The following is a 23,256-nucleotide window of genomic DNA, read 5'->3' as shown; positions in this document are numbered from 1 at the left end:
TAACGTGGGTATGTTGCATCCTCTGTATTTTCATGGGATACATCTACTGCAAGAAGTGTGACCAGCTTTGTATTTGACCTAAATAACAAAAAATTCACACACATTTCTTGCATAGCTGAGTAAATTCAGACAAAGTGCCTTTTTAAAATCTGGTGTTCCCTGACTTTTTTTTTTTAACTTTAGCTTTGTCTCAAATACAGCTTTCTGCATTTATTTTCCTTTTGGAAGGAAAAGGGCATCCTTCCTTGCCTATACACACAAAAAGCTAACTTGAGCAGATTAAATAAATTGCAAGCTTCAGCAGCTTTGCCAGCAAATTTTGGAAGGTCCTTATGCTCTACTAGGCCTACAGGCTAGCGGTATTTGATAGCTTCCAATCCCTTTGTCTTCTCAGACGAACAAATATGTCTGTATGTTTTAATAAAGGCATTTTACTTAAACTGTGATGACCAAATACTTACTGAAATACAGATTAATTTTTTTTCAGACATCGTAAGGCTTTAATTAGTAATCTTGTCCAAAAAGTCAAGCCTGAAGTAAGTTTTTGACTGAGGTGATGCAGAGATTAGATACTATATTGTAACTCTTCCTTCCAAAACATCTTTCATTGCAATTGGTAGATTGAATATGTGTTGGGCTCAATACAAAGGCTTTTCCCTCTTTTATATGGTGCTGGTGAGAATCTGAACTCCTCAGTGTTCACCAAAAAGTGCTCCTATTGGTTAACAGAATGTTATTGAATTTCACCAGTTAATTGGTTCCTAATTTAAAAGTAGGAGAGAAAATTTGCAAACTTTACAGGAATATTTCATGTGGAGTGAACATTGAACTCGGTCTCTGCATTGTGACCAGTTATTACCGGAATGCTGTCTCTCATTTTTCTGAGCAGTTCTTATGGGATATAGGTATGATAATAAGATGTTTGATAGTGAAAGGTAGGGGTTAAGCAGGATCCAGCATGTATTTGGGTTTGGGGTACCCTTATCTCATGTTTAAGCTGTTGTAGTAAATAGCTTGTTTTTTCATTATCTTTGAGCTGCCCTTTCTCTACTGATTTTCGGTTCTTCTAATTAGAAGGGTATTTTAGTGAAAAGAGCGATCTCAGACCTTTGTGAAATTTTCTGCTAGTACAAATAATGGTAAATCTGAAATCACTTATTAGACAAGAAGTTGTTATGGCAACTATAAGATGGTTGGCTAATCAGAGAGTGAGATCAGTTTTTATTTACAAGCGTAATGAGCAATTAAGTTTGAGCAGCTGTCAGACTTGGAAAGTGATTAAAGTTCAGCAAACAACCCAAATGGGTCAGTGTTCAGTTCTGGTCGTTTTCTGACACTGCAGCTTGATCATGTGTGGGTTTTACCAACTATAATTAAAACTGCCTTTAAAATCCCCATTTATGCCAATGACTTGGCATAGCCAGTGAGTAATGAAAAATCCCTCTTCCAACCAGGTTCCGTAAAGCGTACTGGCCTTGAGTCTTGCAGCAGCTAATGAGGGACTTCACATGTAGCATCCCTTAAAGCAAGCCTTAGTTTGCATGCTGGCTTGCAGAATCGTCTCCAGGCAGTTGATGATCACCAGGAGAGAGCTGAAACGGTGCAGCCTCACTCAGGCAAGCTTTACACCTCCAAAGGGCACTCTTTCATAAAAGGCATCATTATACTGTTGTTCGTTGCTTAGGAAGCTGCTGCTGGGCTCAGAGGAAGGCTGTGCACTGTGTAGAGGAATGTAAAACCCAAAAGAAGTTGAGAAGGTCTTGATTCACCCAGAAACATAAGGGAAGGCTCAGGAGAGGCTAACCTCAGCAGGAGCTGGTGAAGCTCAGTCGTTCAGCTGGCCACCAGTGAACAGGGCCAGGCTAGCACCTCTGCTGGTGCTCATTGCTTTCCCAAGCAGGAGCAGTGATGCTAACATATATCAGCGTCACACTGCCAAAAAGGCTTCAGAAGGTTTTGTATTCGTTATTCAGTATCCTGTGACTTCTCCTGTGTTGTTGATTAACAAGCTGTAAGCAGCAAAGACCAGAGAGCTGGCTCGCTGTAGATTCCAGAAGATCGCGTATGTTTGCATTGGGAAAGTTACCTTCCCATCCATACCTTGCAGTTTTCAGAATGCACTAGATCAGCCCTTTTAATTTGTTAGGGTTTTCTTCCCTGCTACCATGCTTAAAATCCATATTCTAATTAGAATTTTAACCGTCCAAGGACCAATATAGTTATTTTCCAAAAGTATGCTGCAGTCCCTTGATAGATTTACATTGTTTTTAATTTTACCACACTAACAGTATCGTGTAATATAGGCGATTGCAGTGGAATGTGAAATATATTGGGACGGTTCCTGACCTGAAGAATTTACAAAGTCATATAACCAGGTAACACCAGTTGGTGAGCAGGGACTTAGGAGAAAGTTAAAATGACAGTCTCAGAAATAGGCATTTGCATACTTGATCTAAACTTCTGGTATTTACATTTTCTATTTATCAGTCTTTTTCAGGCTTGTCTACAGCAGTGGCACATGAGAAACAGGGTTGTAGAAATGGAGCAGAATTTTTAGTAGGGTTATTAGAGACTAAGAAATCCGCATTTCTCAGCCCATAAAAGACAGAATTTCACACATGTATCTTGTTATTATTGTTGCCTGATTTGCACTCAGGTTTCCTGAGAAGATTGGAAGTGTTTACCTGCTAAGCTTTTACAGGCATAGCAAGCTTGGCTTGTTGAAATGGGCAGCTGGCAATAGAGCCCTTCAATGACGGCAGCATTGGCAAAAGTGGTTCCTGTTACCTAGTGGAACAGGAGCCAGCTCTCCCTGCTTCCCGTGGTGAAAACGCTTAGAGTATTCCAGACATTGGTCTTCAAGCCGTGGGGATATTGGAGAGTTTGAATGGGATCGGAACAAGCTGCCTCTTGCACAGGCCTGCTGTCATCTTGTAGAGCAGTGTGAGGGAAGGCTGCAAAATTGAAAAGCACGCTGAAGCATTTCACACTAGAAAACGTGAGCTGTCAGCCCTCAAAAGCTGCAGACTCCTCGCTGTCTAATTCACTTCTATGTGTGGGATAATCGTGGTTTTCCAGAGGACACAGCTCTCACCTTCGTAGTTGTAGATATAGAGGAGAGCTGGGTGTGAACACGCACATGAAATACATCTACTGCAAGAGTTGTTTCTTTTCATTCGTAACACATTATAATTATTGTGCATGAACATTTACTTAAGAATCTGCTGTAGTGTGCTGCAAGTAAGGAGTAAATGTGTGCTTGTGACTACTTTCTTTGTAGGAATGAAAGATTTTGCCTTTTTCGCCCTCACTAAATGTAATTAGTGTTTTCAGTTTATTTTAAGCATGTGAGAATGTGGGCAATTGACTTTAGGAGTAACCTGCAAAAAAATAATATAAATAATACTAATGTAGGAGCCTGATGGATTATCTTTGCCTTATAGTTTGTTTGCAGCAAACAACATGTTACAAGTGAGTGGGTGGGAGGGGGAGTTTTAAATATACGGGGATGGATTTTTAGAGTTTGCAGCTGATGTGGATTAAAAATTCTTAGAACATTTCATCCATGAAAGGCAATTAGTTTTGTTTTATGAATATGAAAAGCACGTAGCTTGTAAGTACTGGAGTGAAGTCCCAAGTGAGTTATTAGAACTTGCTTTTCTCATGTAGTACAAAATTAGCCATCAAGAGCTGATAGATTTCAAATATAGCTCACTGACACACTGATCATCCATAACTTTCCGTAAAGACGTTTTTTCGGTCACACCTGTAATTACTGGATGCTGTTGAAGTCCTGAACAGGGGCAGCTAGCAGCTAGTCACAGATCAGGACACCTCCTTGCTCTTGATGGTGCTTGCAATGTTTTGTAATAGTAATACCGCGCTGCCTGCAATTCTGGGTGGTGAAACCGCATCCGGATGTGTAGAATATTCCTCTTTCTCTTACCTCCTGGTAGTATCTTACTGGACAAAAACATTCTTCTGCTTTGTATGTGTGGTATTGTTTTTCTGCCTTTTTGGGGGAATGTTTAAAAAGCAGTTTGCAACAGTTTATTTAAGGAACTGTCATACTGGTGTTCTTATAAATAACAAACCTTCTGTAATAAAGCCTTTAGGCACGTTTGCTAACAAAGAAGTTGAGAAATAAATCACTACTTTCAGCTGCCCCTTTTCTCAGATCTGGAAGTTAAGGGTGATAAAGTGAATGGAGTCTGCATATTTTTTAGCGTTGTTTTTTGGCTTTAGGACAAATTCATGTATATGTATTAGTTGTTTAAGAGCTTTTTTGAAGATTGGGGTTGTCTGTAGTGAGTTGCCTTTCTGGTGTAAAAGCTTCTCGGCTACTAAGAGGTATTTGGAAGAAGACTACTTTTTCAGCTTCCTTGGATAGTTTTTTTGTCTAACTTTTTTTTTAAGAACTGGCATTCTTCATCCAGTAGGTCAGTGTTTTAATACCTGAGATTCTCAGTTAAGGAACTGGTAGCCCAAATTAAGGAACAGGGTACCAACACCCCCCCCCCCCAATCATCCCAATTTCTTGGTGAAATTAAAACAATATAAAACCCCTTTGGCAAGTAGTAGGCTATAATCCAATTTCTGCCTATGGAAAAGACTAAATGTTGGTGCAATTTGGTATAGAGCTCCGGCTGCCTTACTGTAGTCAGAGGAGGAGGAGATTCGGGTAGCCATCCCAGTTCACTGACCTGTTTAAACAACACTGTGCTGATAAGTTCTCCCATACGGAGTTAATATATACATATTCTCCCATACAGTCGCAGGCAAATTCAGAAAAGGCAAATCTGAGGGAGAAATTTTGTTACTCGGAAGGTTTTAATTTATGCTTTCGTGCCTCTCATCTAGAGAAGAAAGGTGGACACTCGGAGTGTGATAATATTAGACTACTGGAAGTGTTGCCTAATAGATCAGAGGTTTGTGAAGTGGCAAGCCATCATCTCCACCAATACAACAGTACAAGGGGACAGTCCATCATGAGATGTGACATGTCATAAAAGAACATCGATTTGTTTCTCCCCTGCAGTAAATCTCACGGTAAACATCTCCATTCGAATCCATTAAAATCCATTAATACAGGATGTATATTTTAAAACTGCTTTGACATTTCTGATTGAAGGCTTTAGCATATTGATTTCTGACCTGAGCAGGTCTTTGTTTGTCAATCGTAAAGCAGCACCATACTTTGAATATCGTGGGTTTGCAGTGAGATGGGAATCTGGCCAAGGTCACTGCTGAAAGAGGTGAAGAAACGTGTGGTGCAGGCTGAGTTTTAGGGAAAAGTGCCTCCGAGCACTTGGCTTGATGAGCTGGGGAGCTGCTGCCATATGACCTAGCTCTGAAGGACAGCTATTTACAGTACATGGGTCAACACGTTAGCTTTAATGAGTGTACAGTACATAGGAGAAAGGCGGTTTTTTGTGGTTTGTTTTTAAAGCTGTGTAGAATGAAGAAGTCAAAGGGATTTCACTTTGTTTTAAAGAAGCAGTAGTCTCTGCCATCTGTTTTGAAAGAGAGCAACTTATATACACGTCATTCAGCAGAGCATACTGTCAGCAGCAACAATTTCTGCTGATGGGGGAACTTCAGTGAGAAGATTCATAACAAAAGTCTTCATCGTATAGAAACACACCATTCTGCTTGGGATCCAGATTCCAAATGCTTTTGAAGACTATGACTAAACCATCATTTGTGCCTGAGATAAAGGACATCTGAGTACAGAAACTGCTTGGACTAGGCTACCCTGTCAGGCCATTTCGGTACAACACAATAGTGCAGGACTGGAAGGTCCATCTGGTTTTACAACCTGCAAATGTATCGAAACCAATGAGTTGTGGTAAACTAAGTGAGTGAGGCTGATACGCTCCCTTGCCTACTCTGATATTGCTATAAGGATTTCTGGTTTGTTTTTCCTTTTGTTCAGGTGAAGCTCTGAGTATGAAAGAAAAATCTTCTTTGTTGTACAGCTGTTAATATTTGTTTAATATGTATTAATCCATTCACCTTTTTTCTGAAACTGCTGCGCAGCTATGCTCACTTAATCAGCTATAGTTTCCTGCTCCTGAGAGGCTGAATCTGTGGGAGACGTTGGGCGATGTCTTTTCTGTAGCATATCTAAATCACAGGAATGTTGTAGCATAACTGTGAATGCCATGTGGTCTTTAAAAAGGCACAGTAATTGCATATTACATATTCATGATTGCAGGTAAGTGTGATCTGGAAAGCAGGTTTGAAGAGGTTTGGAGTTTGGGCAGCAGCTTCAAAAAGAAGAAAACCTGAAAGTTAATTGGAGAAAATGGCAGTTTATCACCGTGCCTTCAAACAGCATTCAAGCTAAATACTCATTATGATTACACATCTGCATGTCCACAGCTTCTCTTGTTATTTTATTTTAACGTAGACTTGGCAGTCATTATAAACTATGATTATTCATTTATTCAGCCCCAGAAACTTTGGCAAAACAATCAGTGGAGGATAGATGACTTCATCCCAAAGCATCTTGATGTAAGCATAGCTAAAATCAATTGAAAAGTCACAACGGTCAAAGTGGATGACCAGTGCCGCAACAGTACAACCCAAATCACGTTTTTCTGTAATGCCTTGCAGTTCAGATTGAGCCCGTTTGTTCTAGCTGACTGACTTTTTCTTTGGAAGTGTGAAGATCAGCATTTTCAGAGCAGTGTGAAATAAGGAATGTAGAAAAAGGACTTGGAGCAGTGAGGTGGCTAATTGAAAAATGCTATTGGAGCTGTGCTTTCCAACAAAGCAACTGGCAGGTTTTTATGAGGAAGTCACTTCAGAGTTGAGTTTTGATCTTGAATTTTGAATGAGTCACATTTATTTTTTTAATAGCAGTATTTTGATGAAAAAACCTCCTGTTGGTTACGATAATGTCTAAGTGTCCATGACTGTCTTTCTAAAAGCAAATATAGAGAAAGCAAGAATAGACTGTTAGGTCCAGCAGTATGCAAGTGTGTTATTCTAGTGTATCTCTGCCTTCTAAGCGAAATGTCTTGGACTCAGCAACAATGCGAACGCTGCGGATCTTTAGTCTCATCTTCATAATGCCTGGACAGCTGAAATAGTTTCCATGGCCTCTGTACAGTCTTTCCTCAGGTCTTATTGGCGGTGCTGTGCAGGTCATTGATGATTTGTTGAATTCAAGAGAGACAACTGCGGTCACAAAACGTAATGATGCTTTAAAGCAAAACAATTCTATAAGCTACAGCTCAGAGGAGAGATGTTATCGTCTCATTCAATAGCTTATCTTCTCTTGTGAGCTATCCTGTGTGTTTTGCACTGCCTTGCAAAACTCTTTCTTTTTTTCCTGAAAGACCTTTGTCCATTCTATAAAAGCGTTTTGCATTTGACCTCAGCTGATAGCTCTTGCTTCTGAGAGAGCTCCACTGTGCCAAAGGGAGGGGGACCAGTACGATGGAAGTAAAGCCTGCTAATACTGTGGCTGCTTCTGTTCCCTGTCACCTATTATGCAGCGTGAAAATATAACACAACTGACTGTGTGATTTTCTAATTTCAGTCTTGTAGCACAGCTGGTAGGCAGGTGGACTGTTAAGAGGCAAGACAAAGATCTAAGATCCACAACCTTCTGAAGTTCCACGTAAAAAAAACCCAAACCATGATGTTTTATGCTGCTTGAACACCAAATGCTGTTGGAGGGGAGAAATGTGGAATCAGAACTTTCTTGCTTTGGGATCAATACGGTGCTTTGGTTTATGCATGTTTCTTGCATAAACAGAAGGTCATTTTTCATGTGTAATTCTTCCCAAACGTATGAATTGAGAGTTTCTGAAGCAACATCTGGAGAAGTCCCAAGAGAGAAAACTGTGATTTCTCTCAACACAAAGATCTGTTCATTCACGAGATTCTGGTATTCAGACAGAAAACAGGGCAGTTCTCCCATTTTCATTTAATGTGATTTCTAGCTAGTGCGACATTTAACTTTGACTTTTGCCTTTTTCTTCCAAGAACATTATGCAGCACCACAATCACTTATTGGTACTTACAGATAGACCTTTCAGGGAGATTTTTACCCTGACTGTGTCTGCTGTCATCATTCAGCTAGAGTAGCTGTTCTCCGTGCGTCCAGCAGTTAGTTTTTCAGTCTCAGCTGCATAAACATGCATATGGCATGGGAGTTAAACAGCATACAGACTTCAACGTGGGCAGTCACAATCCTAATGAAAGTCTTCAGGCTGTCTCCATCGCCAGGTTCAGTATTATGGTCAGAGATGAGCATTGGAACAGGGAAGCAGGGAAGAGCGAAGAGTTCTGCTTTATCTTACCCGTGTCTGAAGAAAGTAAAATTTTAAAGTGTGTCATCAACATTGAACTGTAACTTTGAAACAAAATTAGTATGGACTGTAAAGGGCTATGAGAGTAGCTTCTCGAGGATGGCCAGTGTTTGCATTTCTTTGTTAGGTGACTTTTGAGCTGGGTTCAAGATGGGTGGTAAAAGTTCTTCTGTTTTTTTTTCCTGCATGTAAAAGAGCATTCCTGTCCTGCCCTGCACAGCCTGTTTATTACGTGGCGGTCACACAGGCATCTCTGACTTGATTCACTTGTGGTGACATCTCTCAGGTCAGAGCAGAGGGAAGAGGCTTGGCTGGGAGGGGTGTGCTCCGAGGCTGTTTACACTGAAAACTTTACGCTACTGAGCAGCGCCTTCTAAATGCCATCAAATATACACGATGTCAGTGTGAGCGGGGAAATACTGATACTGCCATTTGTCAGAGTGTGGAAATGTGGCCACAAGAGTTAGAGCTCAGAGGGAAGGTGTGAATGAAAAAATAGCACAATTTTTTCTCCTTCTCTTTGCAGCCTAGAGATAAGCTTATGCTTGCGTGTGCATATGCAGTGTCCAAGGTCTGCAGCGTGTCAGGCGTGGAGTGCCAGATTGTCTTTCTTTCTACCAGAACATTTATGCTTTAATTTGGGAAACGTGGTGGGAACCGATAGCATCTTGTTTCTGAGAGAGACTTTCTGATAATCTCGCTGGTGGTATCATGTCTCTCTGTGAGACACTTAACTCCTGGTCCCTGCTGCGGTGACGAAGTCAGCAGTAACACGGCGCTTGGACTTGCTCTCGGGTCAGAAGCTGTGCAAGGCGCCCTTGGCACCCAGGCTGGGAGTTGCCAGCCCTTTTGTTACGCAATTAAACTATACCATAAACTCTTCAGTTCACTGAGGGGAGAGGCAGGAGGGAGTCGTACTCATTGCCTTTTTCCTTGTCTGATTTAACATTTCTTATGTCACCCTGGAATCCTTTGGTCATGTTGCAGACTCCTTGTGTGAACTAGTGCCATTGAGATGCCTTTTAATGAGCTTGAAAAGGATTGAGGAACGGGTGACTTTTTTAAAGGGTATTTGCATGATTTCCATGCCATTCCTTTGCAGTTCTGTGATAGTTTCCAAAATCAGTTTAATCTTGTCAGTCATATCTACTTGCTGTTTGAGGAGGAGCCTCAGAGAGAGGCACGGCTTCCAAAATGTCCATTAAGTACTGGACAGGTTAATGAGTATTTTTAATTTACTGCACTTTGGATATGTTGGGCAGGGATTTTCTTACCGACGGGTGCAGGCAGAGCTGTTTCACCAGAAATCCAGAATTACAGCCTGCTGCCTTTTGGTTCTAGAAGAGCTCTACAGGCTTTCAATTTATCACAGCATAATACTGTTCTTCAAACAAATCACACGCAAACTCGTATGCCTTCTCTGCAGTCAGTTAACTCCTTTGTAACAGTTGAGAGAGCATTGCAGCAGCAAATCTGGGTCACACACCCTGCAAAGGACAAACGACTACAGATGACATGTGCTTCTGTGCTTTCTGTTGCTGAAGAAGAGACTAAAATTAGCTTCCAACTCTTATTCAAATTAAAAATTGCCCAAGGGGAAAAGAACTAATTCTCAAAAAGACAACTGTTAACGTCTTAAACCCACACAGTCTCAACCACGCGTTACTCCAACTAAAGAACAGAAATGCAAAAATAAAAAGGCAGTAACCAAACTTCCTGGGAAGAAGGGGATTTCGATTTCCCTAGTGTAGCTCAGAAGGGAAATACAAATAAGGTTGCTGGGGACCCCAGACGAATGTTCCAGTGCTACACTCCACACAGTGATGCACTCCACACTCTTCACTCCGCCATCTCCAAAACATCAGTTTAGCTGTGGAGTACTGCCATGTACACATTTTGACAAAATAAACCTTAACTAAATGGGTTTTACAAGACGAATGAATGAATTGGCTGCTAGCACAACTTTGTGCAGGATCAGCGTTTTCCACAATCATTTATAAAAAGTGATTCTAGCAGACCAGAGAGTATGAACGTTGCTAAGTTGCTGCCTGATGCCAAATGCTGTCAAGAACACGCAAATTTGTTAATATAGTTTTAGATTAAGAAAACAAATCATATGCCCAGCTTAAGGAATACTGTCTATTTTAAGGCATAATCTCTTATTTTGCAGCACTGTGCTTAATGCAGCTTTGAGGATCACCTTCTCCAGCAGAGCAGATGTAGTGATTTTTTTAATGTCTCTGAATATTGAGGTTTCTTTCTAATGCTAAATAAAATGTTTTCCTAAGCAACAAGGTCTATATGGAGGTGAAGGCAGATCACATTCTACAGCAATAAAGCCTTATGTACAGTGTAAGAACAAAATGCAACTAATAAGAGTGATTATTACAAGTAGCTGTGCACAAAGATGAATTTCTGTATCCCAGAAAACATTAAACAGCTCTGCCTGCACTCTTCCTTAAGAGAATCCCAGCCTAACATAGCCTAAATGCAGGAAATTAAAAATTCACAATAGCTTGTCCAATATTTATTGGACATTTTGGAAGCCGTGCCTCTCTCTGAGGCTCCTCCTCAAACAGAAAGAGTTTTCATTGCCAAAGTGAGCTCGACCATGAGGTGGTGATGGCTGAAAAAGATCCAGAGGTGAAGATGGCACAGCTGGGAATTTGGCAGCCTCCGTTTCCTCCCCGGTGGGTGAGACACTGTGCAGTGATCTGCGTGCCTTGCAGCACTGCCTTTCTGAATGGGAAGCGAGGCCTGCAAAGAATGATCTCCGGCTCCATAATCTCCTTTTCTATGGTGTCCTCTCCGTTCTGGAGATAGATGGCTGCTTTTCAGCAGTCTCTGCTTAGATTTTGCATAGCTGTCTAGTGTGTCTTGGACTTCTGTAATTACTGTCCTTGGTGGAGCTGCTTTAACCATGATTCTGGTGTAGACAAGTCACTGAAACTTGAATTACCCAGACGTACGGTCTTTCTCTAAATAATGTCCCAAAACTATGGCCTGTGGGCATCTGTATCCTCTGTCACAGTGATAGAAATGTTAATGGGAAAAATATCTTTGGTAAACAGAAAAAGAGCTGTGTGAAGACCTTGGAGCCTGATGTTCTCAAACAAAATCTGCCTTGTTCTGGGGGACAAATTGGGGTCTGATGTAAAGACAGAAGGATAGTTGAAGAAGACTATACCTGTGTTTTTGTTTCTGCTTTAAAATGTTTAAAAGTTGTTGTTTTTCTTGGTTTATTTTACATTTTTTAAATGCTTTTATTTACCTTGTTTACCTTCAAACATTGGATGCCAAGGATCCGTAGGAGAACCTAGACTAATTTAGAGGAGAAGGTTGTGTTGAGCTCGAAGGTCCCCTTTTTAGGTCTCTCTGGTGGCAGGCTTTACGTTCAACTCGATAGCATTTCTTAATATGGGTAGTGTAATGCAGGCAGGGTTTGAATGCTGCAAGTGAGAAGTGTGAAGAATTCAGGGGGTGTTCTAGGCACCACTAGACAGAACTATATTGATTTAGGAGGAAATCCCAAGGAGGAAATAGTTCTTGTCAACTAATTACTTGAAGTTATGGTTGTGCTACTCTTGCAGATGTCTATAAATTAAAGTGCCAACAGTTGGCATCTGCCACTGTCACAGAGCTATAGGTCATCCTTCCTGTAGAATTTGGTCTGATGCCGGAGTGACTTACCTGCCATGCAAATAGTGAGGGAGCATTTGGGGGTCATGAGGAAAGCAGATGGTGCTTGGGAAATACGTACGTAGCCCCAGCATGGTGAGGAGATTGGGGACATAGCGTGGGACAGAGGGAAGCCGTGCCCAGCCCCCTGGCAGGCAGATACTGAGGGACTGCAGTACAGGAGTCAGAGTCCTGGGCAAAAAGAAGTGCCCATGAATGATATCGTAATCTGAACTGTCATGTGCGAAAGGTTTTCATGTGCTGGTGGTTCTTTTCATGCTGAAATTCTGGACTTCCTTGAATTCTGTCTCCAAGTTGCTATCTTTCCTCCCTCAATTCATGTGGAGGCATCATCTACTAAAACAGGGAGGAGGTCATGTTGATTTTGGGGAGATTTTCCTACCTCATAACTTACCGACAATGCAGCATCTGAGAAGTTTAAGTTGGAATTAGCTGACATTTTCCTACTCTCCCAGGAATTTAGGAGTCTTTGAAGAAGAGCCCATCTATGTGGGCTGAAGGTAATGAGCTTGAGGGATAATTGATTCTGTCTGGAAACCTCTATGCTGATCCCTAAAACCAGGAGGGAAGGTTTGACATTACTTGCAGTCAGTGGGATTTTTTTTTTTCCCCTATCTTTTTTTTACTGGATAGTTTCAACTCAGAGTAACTGAAGATGGATTGAACTATAGTACCTAATCAAGAAGATTTGAAAAGATTTCTTTTTCTTTACTTTACAGAAAAGGCCACAGATGGCTCCCTGCAGAGTGAAGACTGGACCCTTAACATGGAGATCTGTGACATTATCAATGAGACAGAAGAAGGGTATGTGCTATTTCAGCAAATGTTGAAAGGTTCATGAACACAATCTTCATCCAGTCTTACTCAGCATGTGAGGAGGTGCAGAGAGTCTGGGAGCAGATGCTCATAGTTTGAATGCAGTTTGTATACGAGTTGCTTAGTTTTCCTGCTCCTTAGACATTTCAGAAAACTACTGTATGATGCAGCACTTTCTGTGGTCGGTCTCTGCTTGGGAGGGCTGGCATGAAAAAGGTGTTGTTGGAGAGGGTACCGAGTTTGTACTTCTGGGGTTCTTGTCTTCAGCAGATGTATCGCTTTGCAGTGCTGCAATGTGAGTAATTCCAGCAATTGAACAGAGAGCTTCTCTGATACATCTCCTTTAGCATCAGAAAAGCTGTGCTGCTTGAAGTTTGCAGGAGAACTGACCACTGGTCTTATGCCCTGGGCTTTTTTATGAGCGGCTGTCAGTCTTTCCTGCTTGATCAACATCCTGCCTTTTTGAAGGCCTTGGGCATTGCTCTGGTCTTGACTTCTGTGATATCTTGTCTCCTTATATAATTCTACATGACCCTAGTTTGGTTGTAGTCAAGTAATCTGAAGTTAACACACGTGCTTATGTCCAGCTGGAAATTGTAAAGGATTCTTTTTCCCACAGTATATGGCATGTGAAAAGCACGTCTGAACTGTCTTTTAAAAATGGTATGTTTCTCCTTCAGTCCAAAGGATGCCATTCGAGCACTGAAGAAGAGGCTGAATGGAAATAAGAATTACAGAGAGGTCATGCTGGCGCTGACGGTGAGTGGGGACAGCTGGAATGCCTCAAAAGGGCAGAACCCTTTTCTTTTGTCATTTTCCTTTTCCTGGCACTCTCTTGAATGTACACAGTATTTGCATTAACAGCCACTGCTCTGCCCTTTTCTTCTCTTCAGTTGCCTCCTCAGTTCCTTGGGGAGAGTTGCTGGAAGCTTTGCATAGCATTTTTCTGACTCAGTTGGTTTCTACATGTTTTGGGGCTCTTATTCATTCCAAGTATTGACTGAGGAAAGTTAAAGTAGCCCAAATGGTTCTGTGTACCCTTTGGGGCTTTCCCTTCTACTCTCATCTTCCTGTGTCCAACCATTTCCCCACTCCAAGGCAACAGCTGTGGGCATATCTACAAGTGGGGATGATGAACTTGCCTTACTTTCAGCTTCCTAGGTAGCTGATGCACAATTTTCCATGTGAGTGGATCTCTGTAGAAGACTCACATTAATTTATGCTGGTCTAATTCCACTCAGTAAAGTGTAAATTATAGTCTGTGCATTTAGGCAGCACTGCTAAGGTGTGAGATAATTTGCCAGTGATCTTTCTTACAGTGAACTTTCTTACTGATGACTGTAGCTAGGGGTTTCCTGGGTAATGCAGTGCTCTTGAAGGTGTGGTGCTGGGCAGGCTCTGCGCCACAGCAGTCTGAGCAATGAGCAGCAGTAACTAGATCGAGTTCTACAGCTATGGGTAGGTGATCTGTATGATTCTTTCACAGAGCTCTTGTTGCATCTCCCTGATGAAGCGTGACTGTACTTTCTGTCTTTTTGCCATTTCCTATCCTGGATTGTCATTTTGACAGATTACCAAAGACCAAACCATGAGATTATCCATTGTGCAGGAAAGAGCGAAATTCATCAGGAATGAGTCCGTGTCATCAGGGCTGATGAAAGTAGCTGAAGTAGGAGAGTAATTACAGACTCCTCAGATACAGAGTCGCAGTGGTTATTAGGCATGGCTGTAAGGAGAAGTGACGCATTGGATTTATCTCCATGCTAATCATGTTCTTCAGAGAAAAATCAACAGCTGTTCTTCCATGGCAGTTGAATGGCAAGTGGAAGGTGCCTCTAGCTAGGTTGCAGGGGGAAAATGTCTCAAAGTATAACCTGTCAGAGCATTCACAAGGGAGTGTTTTGAATGAGTGAAGATCATTCACCTGAATTCCCAACTCTAAAACATGGCTTGTAGCTCAGAGCAACCGGGTCCAGCTGTGTTCCAGGTACATAGAAAATGGTGGAGTGCCACAGCATGATAATATCTCACTGTGACAGGATGTCCTCTGTCTTACCTGCTTTTGAGGTGATGCTGTATACTTAGCTGTTTGGCTGCGCAGGTTGGAAAGTTCTGCTTTGAAGAGAAAGAAACTTTATATTTCTTTACCTTGAAAACAGGCAAAGGTAGATCACAAAAGTGCCCGATATGTTAATTGTGGGTGAGGTACATCTAAATGTGTCTGTAGAGAGGAAGCTTTTTGGTAAAATTGGGGAAGAAAAGAAGAATTAAGAGTGTAAGTGTAATTTCTCCTCTATCTTCTCTCCCTCCCATAAAAAGCTTTAAAATAAATTAAAAAAAAAAAACCCACAATTGGAAACCAACCACATAGGTGCTGTGTGTGTGATCAAGCTTTGCTCCAACAATGAATGTTTTTCTGTGTGTGTGTAGGTGTTGGAGACCTGTGTGAAGAACTGTGGCCATCGCTTTCATGTCTTAGTGGCAAACCGTGACTTCATAGATGGTGTCCTGGTGAAAATCATCTCGCCCAAGAATAATCCCCCCACTATTGTCCAGGATAAAGTACTAGCGCTGATTCAGGTACACAGCTTGTCTCTGCTTCCATATGTTGCTGCCTGAAATAAGGACTGTCTGCTTCAGTGCTACGCATCGCTAAACATGCTGTCATCATTAAAAATGTGGCAAGTTTTTTGTATGTAAAAACAAACAATATATCCAGATTGGCAGGGAAGAGCAGACATGCACACACATAGATATTTTATCCAGGTAGAAATGTCTGGATTCTTGTTAGAGAAGTACCGCTCTACTCTAAAACAAGAGGACTTAATAAATGATAAATGGATGGCTTTGCAATTTAACAGTCACATCTAGAAGCTGGAGACCTACTTCTGTGATGGACTTGTCATCTGAGACCAGGAAATTTTAGAGGATTGCGCTTTCACTGTCAGTTGCAGAACACTTACCTTTCTGTGTCTGTTTCCCTGACCATAAAATGGAGCTGTTTCCCTCCATTAGAAAGCATTCTGAATTCTTTTTAAAGATGATTATAGAAAAGTAAATGACCATATAGGAGTTAAAATGGTTTTGGTGTCTTTTCGCTGGTTATTGTGCAGTAAAAGTGCGCTGTCACATCCTTGCCTGCAGTGGGGAAGTTCAGACATAGGCCTGTCTGCCACTTCTCCTTCTGTGCAGCATAACAATAAACAGCCATGTTAACTCCACAAACCATTAGCAACACATGAGGAAACATTGGTGCCTGCCTGCAGGAAATCTGACAATTATAGGAAGCTTTATCACTAAGCTCCTACAGGCTATTGCATACACCAGAGACGAAAAGACACTGCGTATTTAAAATGATATAAACCTGCTGCAGTGTTTCTTGTGGGAAAGTATTTACAAATGCGCAGCATAGTTTTCCAGAAATACTTCTGATTTTTGTGGCAAAGCATGCAGTTGAATTTCTGCTGGTTTATTGGTTATTTGGGTACACGGATAGGACATTGTTACAGCATGAAAATGTAAATAAGTTATTGCCAAACCAGAAATGGGCTGGGTGGGGAAATCAGGTGGGAATTGCACTGGGGTCTGTGGAGTCCCTTTACTTCTGGTCTCTGATCTCAAGGCTTTTTTAAAAAAAAGCACAAAAATAATTAAACTATTAAAGCAATTCTTGTGCAGCTGACTGAGCCCTCAGGTGTGTCTGCCTGCTTTGGTGGGAGAGCTGATGCATATGGTCACCAGGAGATGAGGTTACATACTGTCCTATAAAGAGAAACTGCACATATTTCCATACTGTTTGCTCTGCTACAGTGTTTTAGAGGATGTTGGTTATGTGGGGTCCTGGATTTAAGTGCAAGTGAAATGGAAGTGTTTGTAGCATAACCAAAAAGCTGCAGTCATTGCCTGAGTGTATTAAACAGAGCTTTATCTCAGTAGACTTAGTGCAGTAATACTAAAAGCCTCACTCTGGGTACTAAATGCCTTTTGGTATAAAAAGCCTAAGAATTATGAAAGTTGCCTGTGGGTGGGTTCTGTTAGTGTCGCTTTAGCTGGAGGTGGTAGCAGACTTTGTTTTCCAGATTGCCTGACAAGTTTGAGAAAGTGATTGCAGTCACTCAACTCAGCTGCCCTACGGACACGCACACCCAAAATATCCCGTACGTCATGGCCACTTTGCTCAGCTTAGTCTTTCCTCTTTAGAGCTCCCTGTAGTTAGAGTTAACTTCGTTCCAGGGGACTGATCTCTTCTCAGCTCTGCTCCACTGACATTACATTTATCCCCTTCTGTAGACTTTTTACAATTTGATATCAGGGAATTAATAAGAACAGAAATGAGAGGATTAATAGCACTTGGAAACATGGAAAAAAGCTGTACAAACATGGTCTTCAACCATACTACTCTTGTACTCCTGGGCCTTTACTTAGCAAGAGTAGATGAAGCTGCCATCCAATTTCTTACCTAGAGACTGGACTGTTTTGAGACGTTGGGCATCCTGAGTCTCACTTTCTCAACCTCCTTCCCAGCGTACATGAATTAGCGTTTATTACATATTGCTTATCCTTCCTTCGTCTTGCTAAAAGGCCTTGAAATATTCCTTATTGCTGTGCCGCTGGTGAGAGCTTGCATATCACCTCAGAGTTCATACCGCCTTGCTGTCCAGTAGCTGAGCACTGTCATCAAAGATGAAGGATGGGGAAACTTTTAGGGGCATGGCAAATTCTTCTGAGGGTACCTGTGTTAAAACGTGTCTGACACTGGAAAAATTGTCTTAGGATGGTCACTGATTTAGGGGCCAGATTTGCGATGGTGTGTAATTAACCTGTTTGGGCACACTGAGGTTCCAAGTGGGATTTATACAGCAGCATCCTTAATTATCTACCTTTGATGGTCTGTCCCAAAGTCCCAAAGTCTGTCCCAAATTCAATTCACCTCTGTCATATTCTTGTTTGGACAATGGGCAAGTCTCCTGAGCTCTGTGTGTAGCTCCTTATCCGTAAAGTAGAGCTTATATTACTGTTGTCTAGTCGAATTGTAAGCTGTCTAGGACAGGGATTGTCTTACAATGTCTATAGACAGCACTTAAGACAATAGTGCCCAGTCCTGGTTGTGACTTCTGAGAGACATGCTAATGTAGATAATGCTCCCAGCTCAGGTGAAGAATAATGCAAATGAAAGTGTCTCCTTTCTCCAGGGAAGAAAGTTGCAGAAGAGAGAATATATTAAAAAGGTAAAATGCAAATGAAGTGAGTTCACTACGACAAAATCTATAGGAAGCCAGTGAAAGAGATGATGCATTAGTATATCCTCTTGGGCAAACAAGCCTTGTTAAAAGTTGGGGGCAGCAACACAGCATACTTTTGCCTGTAAGTTTCTTTTGAGACATTATTAAATAGAGCATCCCTTGCTTAACATTTTTCGCTCTTACTTGCAAATAGAGTTGAAGTGGGGAACACACTATGTAGAAGCATCGTTCAGATGACTTCTTCTGTAAATCAAAAATGCAGAGAAGGTGCAAGGGTAGAGTTACTTGTACAGTCAATATCTCCATCAGAATTAGGGATGGTTTTGGAAGGTCAGTTCCAAGGAAACAGAATGGCTCTTTGCAGTGGGGGCTATTTTCTCTGGCTCACACAGGGCTGTTTGGACTTGCACTGCATCAGAACAGTTGATTAATTTACTCTTTAACAAAGCTGAGAAGCAAACTCAGTATTGTTAGCTTGCAGCTGATAATGGATTGTCTCCTGGGCACAAAGGGTGGGAAATGCCCTTTCCTAGAATTGAACGGAATAGGAATGTAAGTAAAATATTAATCTTATTTTTTATCTTGTTTTGCTATCTTTTATTTCTCTCCTCTCAAATATAAAAAGTGGTTAAAAACAGCTTTTAAAGTAAAAATAGTCAAAGAACTAGTGTAAAAGTGATGACTAAATGAATTAAGTTCAGAACCCACACACATGTCTCACAGTAGTTCTGGATCCAGCACACTGATACTCTACCTCACATATGTGGGAGCTTGGGGAATGCTTCATTATTAATTGAGTCATAATAATTTTTCCTTCCCCTAAATTTTTAATACTTGGCTAATTTCCAGCAAAAGTGAAAGGAGGTAGAGGCTTTCAAGATATTACACTCCTAGCAGCTTCATGAGTACAGGAGGCTGGCTAGCGAAGAGAAACATATAGTACTCTCACTGAAGGAAAAGCTCAAATGTGAATTGAAGTCTTTTTAGACACCAGAGAATTCATGCGGGAGAGATACTATGAGTGTTCTGGCTGTGGGAAATTCTCCCTTTAAACTTGTTCTTTCTGACACATCGGGATGTCTAAGTGTTGGATATGCTCCTTAAGAACCCAGGCTTCATTAGTTCTGCTGCTCATGGGACTGCATGTTTCACAATATAAGAACCTCAGAAACTACCTTTTTTATTTAAGTTTGGTCCACATAAAACACTGAAGAAAACTTGACAGCTGTGTTTTTTCATTGGCAACAAATAAGGGTGTTTCACAAAGTAAATTGAGATTACCTGAGATTATTGTAGGACTTTAAATTGATCTAAGCAAAATTCATAATCTTTTATACAGATTTTTGGTGGGTTGTTGGCCATAGAATATGCAAGAAAAGATCAGCATGCAGTCAGTGCTAAGTAGAAGAGATTGGAAGAGGCTTTCATTTGCATTTACAGATTTTGATGATGTCAGGGGCTAGACATAGCTACTGTGCGCTGGGTTCCTGTCTATTTTATATTTGAATAAAATGTGTATGTGACTGCAGGATCTTTTAGACCAGGTCTAATGATTACAGCTTGCCTTTCAAGCTGAAATACATGAAAGCTTTTATAGTCAGTATCTGAGGTCAGGGTGGAGCTGGAACTTCATTTGGAACCTTTATGGATAATCCCTCATGTTTTCCAGGCTTGGGCTGATGCCTTTCGAAGTAGCCCTGATTTAACTGGAGTAGTGCATATTTATGAAGAACTGAAGAGGAAAGGCATAGAGTTTCCGATGGCAGATCTTGATGCTCTGTCTCCAATACACACACCACAGAGGGTAAGCTGCAGTGTTGCAATTCCACGGTTATTCTCCCAAGATGTCTAAATAGTTGGATAACTACTGTTCTTTCCCATCCTGTTGCTCTGAATTTGTCTCATTTTCTCATTCTTGGAAGGACTTTTTTAATAGTGAAAGGGCATGTAGGAGAAGCATAATACAGCTGGATTTGACAGGCTGATAAGCTAATGGTATCTCCTCCCTGGAGTCAAACATGAATCTGAGAAGAGAAGAGAGTTTGGAGGAGGTTTGTACACTTGTCTTGTACCACAGAACCACCAGACAAATGCAACTAATTTGTTCAGAGAGACTCCAGCAGGATATATGATTGAGATTTACTTCTTTTGCTCAAAGGTGTGGTTGTTTCTGTTGGTGACAACACTGAACCAAGTCCTGCCTGTCTTTCAAAGGTGTACAGAGTCTGAATCTCTCACTGATCCCACAGTAATGTGAGATCTTCACACGTCTGAAAACTTAGGTCTGGAAAGTTGACAGAACTGCTAGGAAGTAACTTAATGATCACAGGTGTTCTGATTATTCACTCTGAAAACTGAAGTCAATGAATCTTTGAAGTGGTAAATGCAAGTGTTCAAGGACTGAAAGATTACAGTTCTTGTGTCAAGATTAATTAAATTCAGTATCTATGTATCACATCATCTTTTGTAAGCCTGCAACTTAATTCCTAGTCTAAAATAATTTATAATTATTTATCTTTGGCTCTTGTTTTTATTTTGCTTCTCACTTTTTTTGTAAAGGTAAATTGACTCAAATGCATGTGGGTTGGATCAAGAGATATGGGCGTGCATTTTTGTTGCAGCTGTCTGTTTATGGGCTGGCCTGCCCCTCTGTTCTCGTAACTACACTGACCTTTTCTACAAGGTGCAATTATGTTCTGTATTTGAGCATATTTGGCCTGAGGTTGCTGACAAAGCAAGTGCTGTCACAATTCAGCTTTTGAACTCCTGTCTTTCTGATGTGGCAGAGCGTTCCTGAAGTTGATCCTGCAGCAAATATGCACAATTCACAGTCTCAGCAAAGGATGAGCACCAGTTCCTATTCTTCATCTTCTCCAACGGCGTATTCTGCTCCTCAGGCCCCAGCTCTGAATGTCACTGGTCCCATCACTGCTAATTCTGAACAGGTATTGGGATGATGATTCTTTTGAGTGAGGCTCTTTTAGCAGATCAAACTAGAAACCAGTTTGCAGAGGAACTTTCATCTTAACTATTTTGACTTTGCCTCCTAGGTCTGGTTCTACTTAGTAATCTTTCCTCCTCCTGTTATACTGTAAAATCTAGGCTTTCGATTTGTATGTATGACCTCCTAATGGCAGCAGTTAAAAACCTCACAATGTGATATACCAGTCCACTCTGTGGTTGTGCAGTGGGTTAGCAGTTATTCTCATTATACCCCCTCCTTTAAAGGTACAGAATGTCTTGCAGATGCAGGAAGTCTAACAGGGAGTTAAGTCTGCATCCATAAGACCCTTGCAAATGCCCTAATAGAGGATCTTCTTTTCTCTCTGCAAAAATAAGAATTTCAGAGCCAAAGGTCCTGCTGACAATTTGTACATCTTTCCCCACGCTTGAGTGAGGTGTGCAAGGTGTACTGCAACTGAAGTCTGTTTTTAGCTGCCATTTTCAATTGCTTCCCTTCCATACAAGCATAGCACATCTGGGTTTTTTGTGATAGTGGTTCTATAAAGTTCTTTTCTTTTTCTGTTCCTTTTCTAAAATTCTCTGCTGGGTAACCTTTTACCTTTAGATTTTTTTTCCCTGCTAGAATGTCCAGAGCCTCAGATATCCAGTCAAACAGAACCAGACATATCACAAAGTCAGTTCTTGAAAATGATGTGCTTAGACCAAAAGATTATACAGTATTTTGCTGTCTTTTTACGCAAATCTAGATTGCCCGGCTGCGCAGTGAACTGGATATTGTTCGTGGGAATACAAAAGTGATGTCTGAAATGCTGACAGAAATGGTACCTGGGCAAGAGGATTCCTCAGACCTTGAGTTACTCCAGGTAACAGTTTCCTAGCAAATATGATTCTGATCCTTTCTGTGCTTGAGTTTATCTGTGGGGTGTGGTTTTTGTAGTTTACTTCACTGCCTTGGCTTGCTTTGTTTACATAATGAATGTGGGCTATGCTTGACCCTGGTTAGTCTCATCACTTGATGTTCTTCATTTGTTAAAGCTTCCAGTGACAAGGATTTCCTAACTTCCCTTGAAACTTGTTCCCGTGCTGCCTTCTCCGTGCAGCTAGAGAATTTTCCCAATGTTGAATGTAAGGTCTCCTTTACCACAGAGCAGCTTAGAATTGCTATAGGCTCTGTAAGCTCTGAGCATTTCTGCTTCTTTTACAGCCTCCATCATCACTCATACAGCGTCAAAACATTCCCAGTCATTGTGCAGGAAAAAAACACTCCATGTTTCTAGCTGTATGAAGTATTTCCAAGGTTCTGGGGATTCTTTGCCACTTAGAATCTTACATATGAGCTAACTGTCTTTCCAGAAGATGTGCTGTTGCTTCTCCTGAAGGTAGTGTCTTAAGGCAGGCGCCCAGGCGAAGCTTCATGCTGTCCGGAGGGTTAGACTGGGTAATCAGAAGGGATTTCTTTGCTGGAAAGTCTCAATCCACTGCAGCATTTATTATCTCAAGAGGGCAAATGGTATAAGTTGAGCTCATGTCTCAGGCTTCATACCTGTTTGCCTACACTGGTGGTAGCAGGGTGGCCTTTTGGCTGAGGAAAGTAATGCAGTACCACATGCAACACCGATGAGGAATACTGTGATCTAGCATTCCAGCTGCTGCCCTTAACATGCTATTTGCTTTTCCGTAGCTTCAGAAATAGGCTTCTGTTTTGACCCTCCAGCAGGGAGGATGGACTCCTACAGCCGCACATTTGGAGGAAGGCAGGGAATTGCTCTCTGTAATACATCAGAGTTTGAAATCCATCCAAAAACTGGTCTCTCCCATGCAGCGGTATTGTGTGTTTGTCTCAGAGCCATCGTGGCAGCTGATGAGAGGCATTGCAAGAGCTTTTCAGTTACTGCCCATTTGGGTCGGACTGCTCAAAACAAAAAAAGCTTCCAGGAAACCATGACAGACCAAAACAGCGTTGAACAGTTTGCTTACATTCAGAAACAACTACTAACATCTTGACAGCGTAACCTTACAGGGTAGCTTTAAGGTGAAAGAACTTGATCATAAAGTGGACTGACAGCAATGATTCTTTCTTCCAACTGGTTCCCTTCTTTGACTGATGCATCCAGAATCTGAATCACAGAGCTGGGGAGAACCCGTTTTTGATCACAAAGGATGGTTGGTCTTTTGAAAGCTGTTGAGCTGGGTGCTGCATGCAAGGACTC

The 23,256-nt window shown here is 41.4% G+C and overlaps 1 protein-coding gene across 2 annotated transcripts in view; it reads left to right on the top strand.

The window, feature by feature from the left end:
• The first annotated feature begins 4,438 nt into the window (after positions 1 to 4,438).
• Positions 4,439 to 23,256, top strand: part of TOM1L2 (target of myb1-like 2 (chicken)) — a 41,569-nt gene continuing 22,751 nt past the window's right edge. The window contains exons 1-7 of one of the 2 annotated variants that reach the window (XM_010292883.1): positions 4,439 to 4,449; positions 12,741 to 12,827; positions 13,520 to 13,598; positions 15,270 to 15,419; positions 19,752 to 19,886; positions 20,869 to 21,027; positions 21,793 to 21,909. In XM_010292883.1, coding sequence (XP_010291185.1) covers positions 12,790 to 12,827; positions 13,520 to 13,598; positions 15,270 to 15,419; positions 19,752 to 19,886; positions 20,869 to 21,027; positions 21,793 to 21,909 — 678 coding nt within the window. In that variant the 5' untranslated portion in view covers positions 4,439 to 4,449; positions 12,741 to 12,789. The remainder of the gene's footprint in view (positions 4,450 to 12,740; positions 12,828 to 13,519; positions 13,599 to 15,269; positions 15,420 to 19,751; positions 19,887 to 20,868; positions 21,028 to 21,792; positions 21,910 to 23,256) is intronic. The other variant, XM_010292884.1, reaches the window with a different exon arrangement.

Source organism: Phaethon lepturus, unplaced genomic scaffold (assembly GCF_000687285.1).
Source record: "Phaethon lepturus isolate BGI_N335 unplaced genomic scaffold, ASM68728v1 scaffold52978, whole genome shotgun sequence".
Taxonomy (NCBI): domain Eukaryota; kingdom Metazoa; phylum Chordata; class Aves; order Phaethontiformes; family Phaethontidae; genus Phaethon; species Phaethon lepturus.
This window is presented reverse-complemented; position numbering and strand designations above follow the sequence as displayed.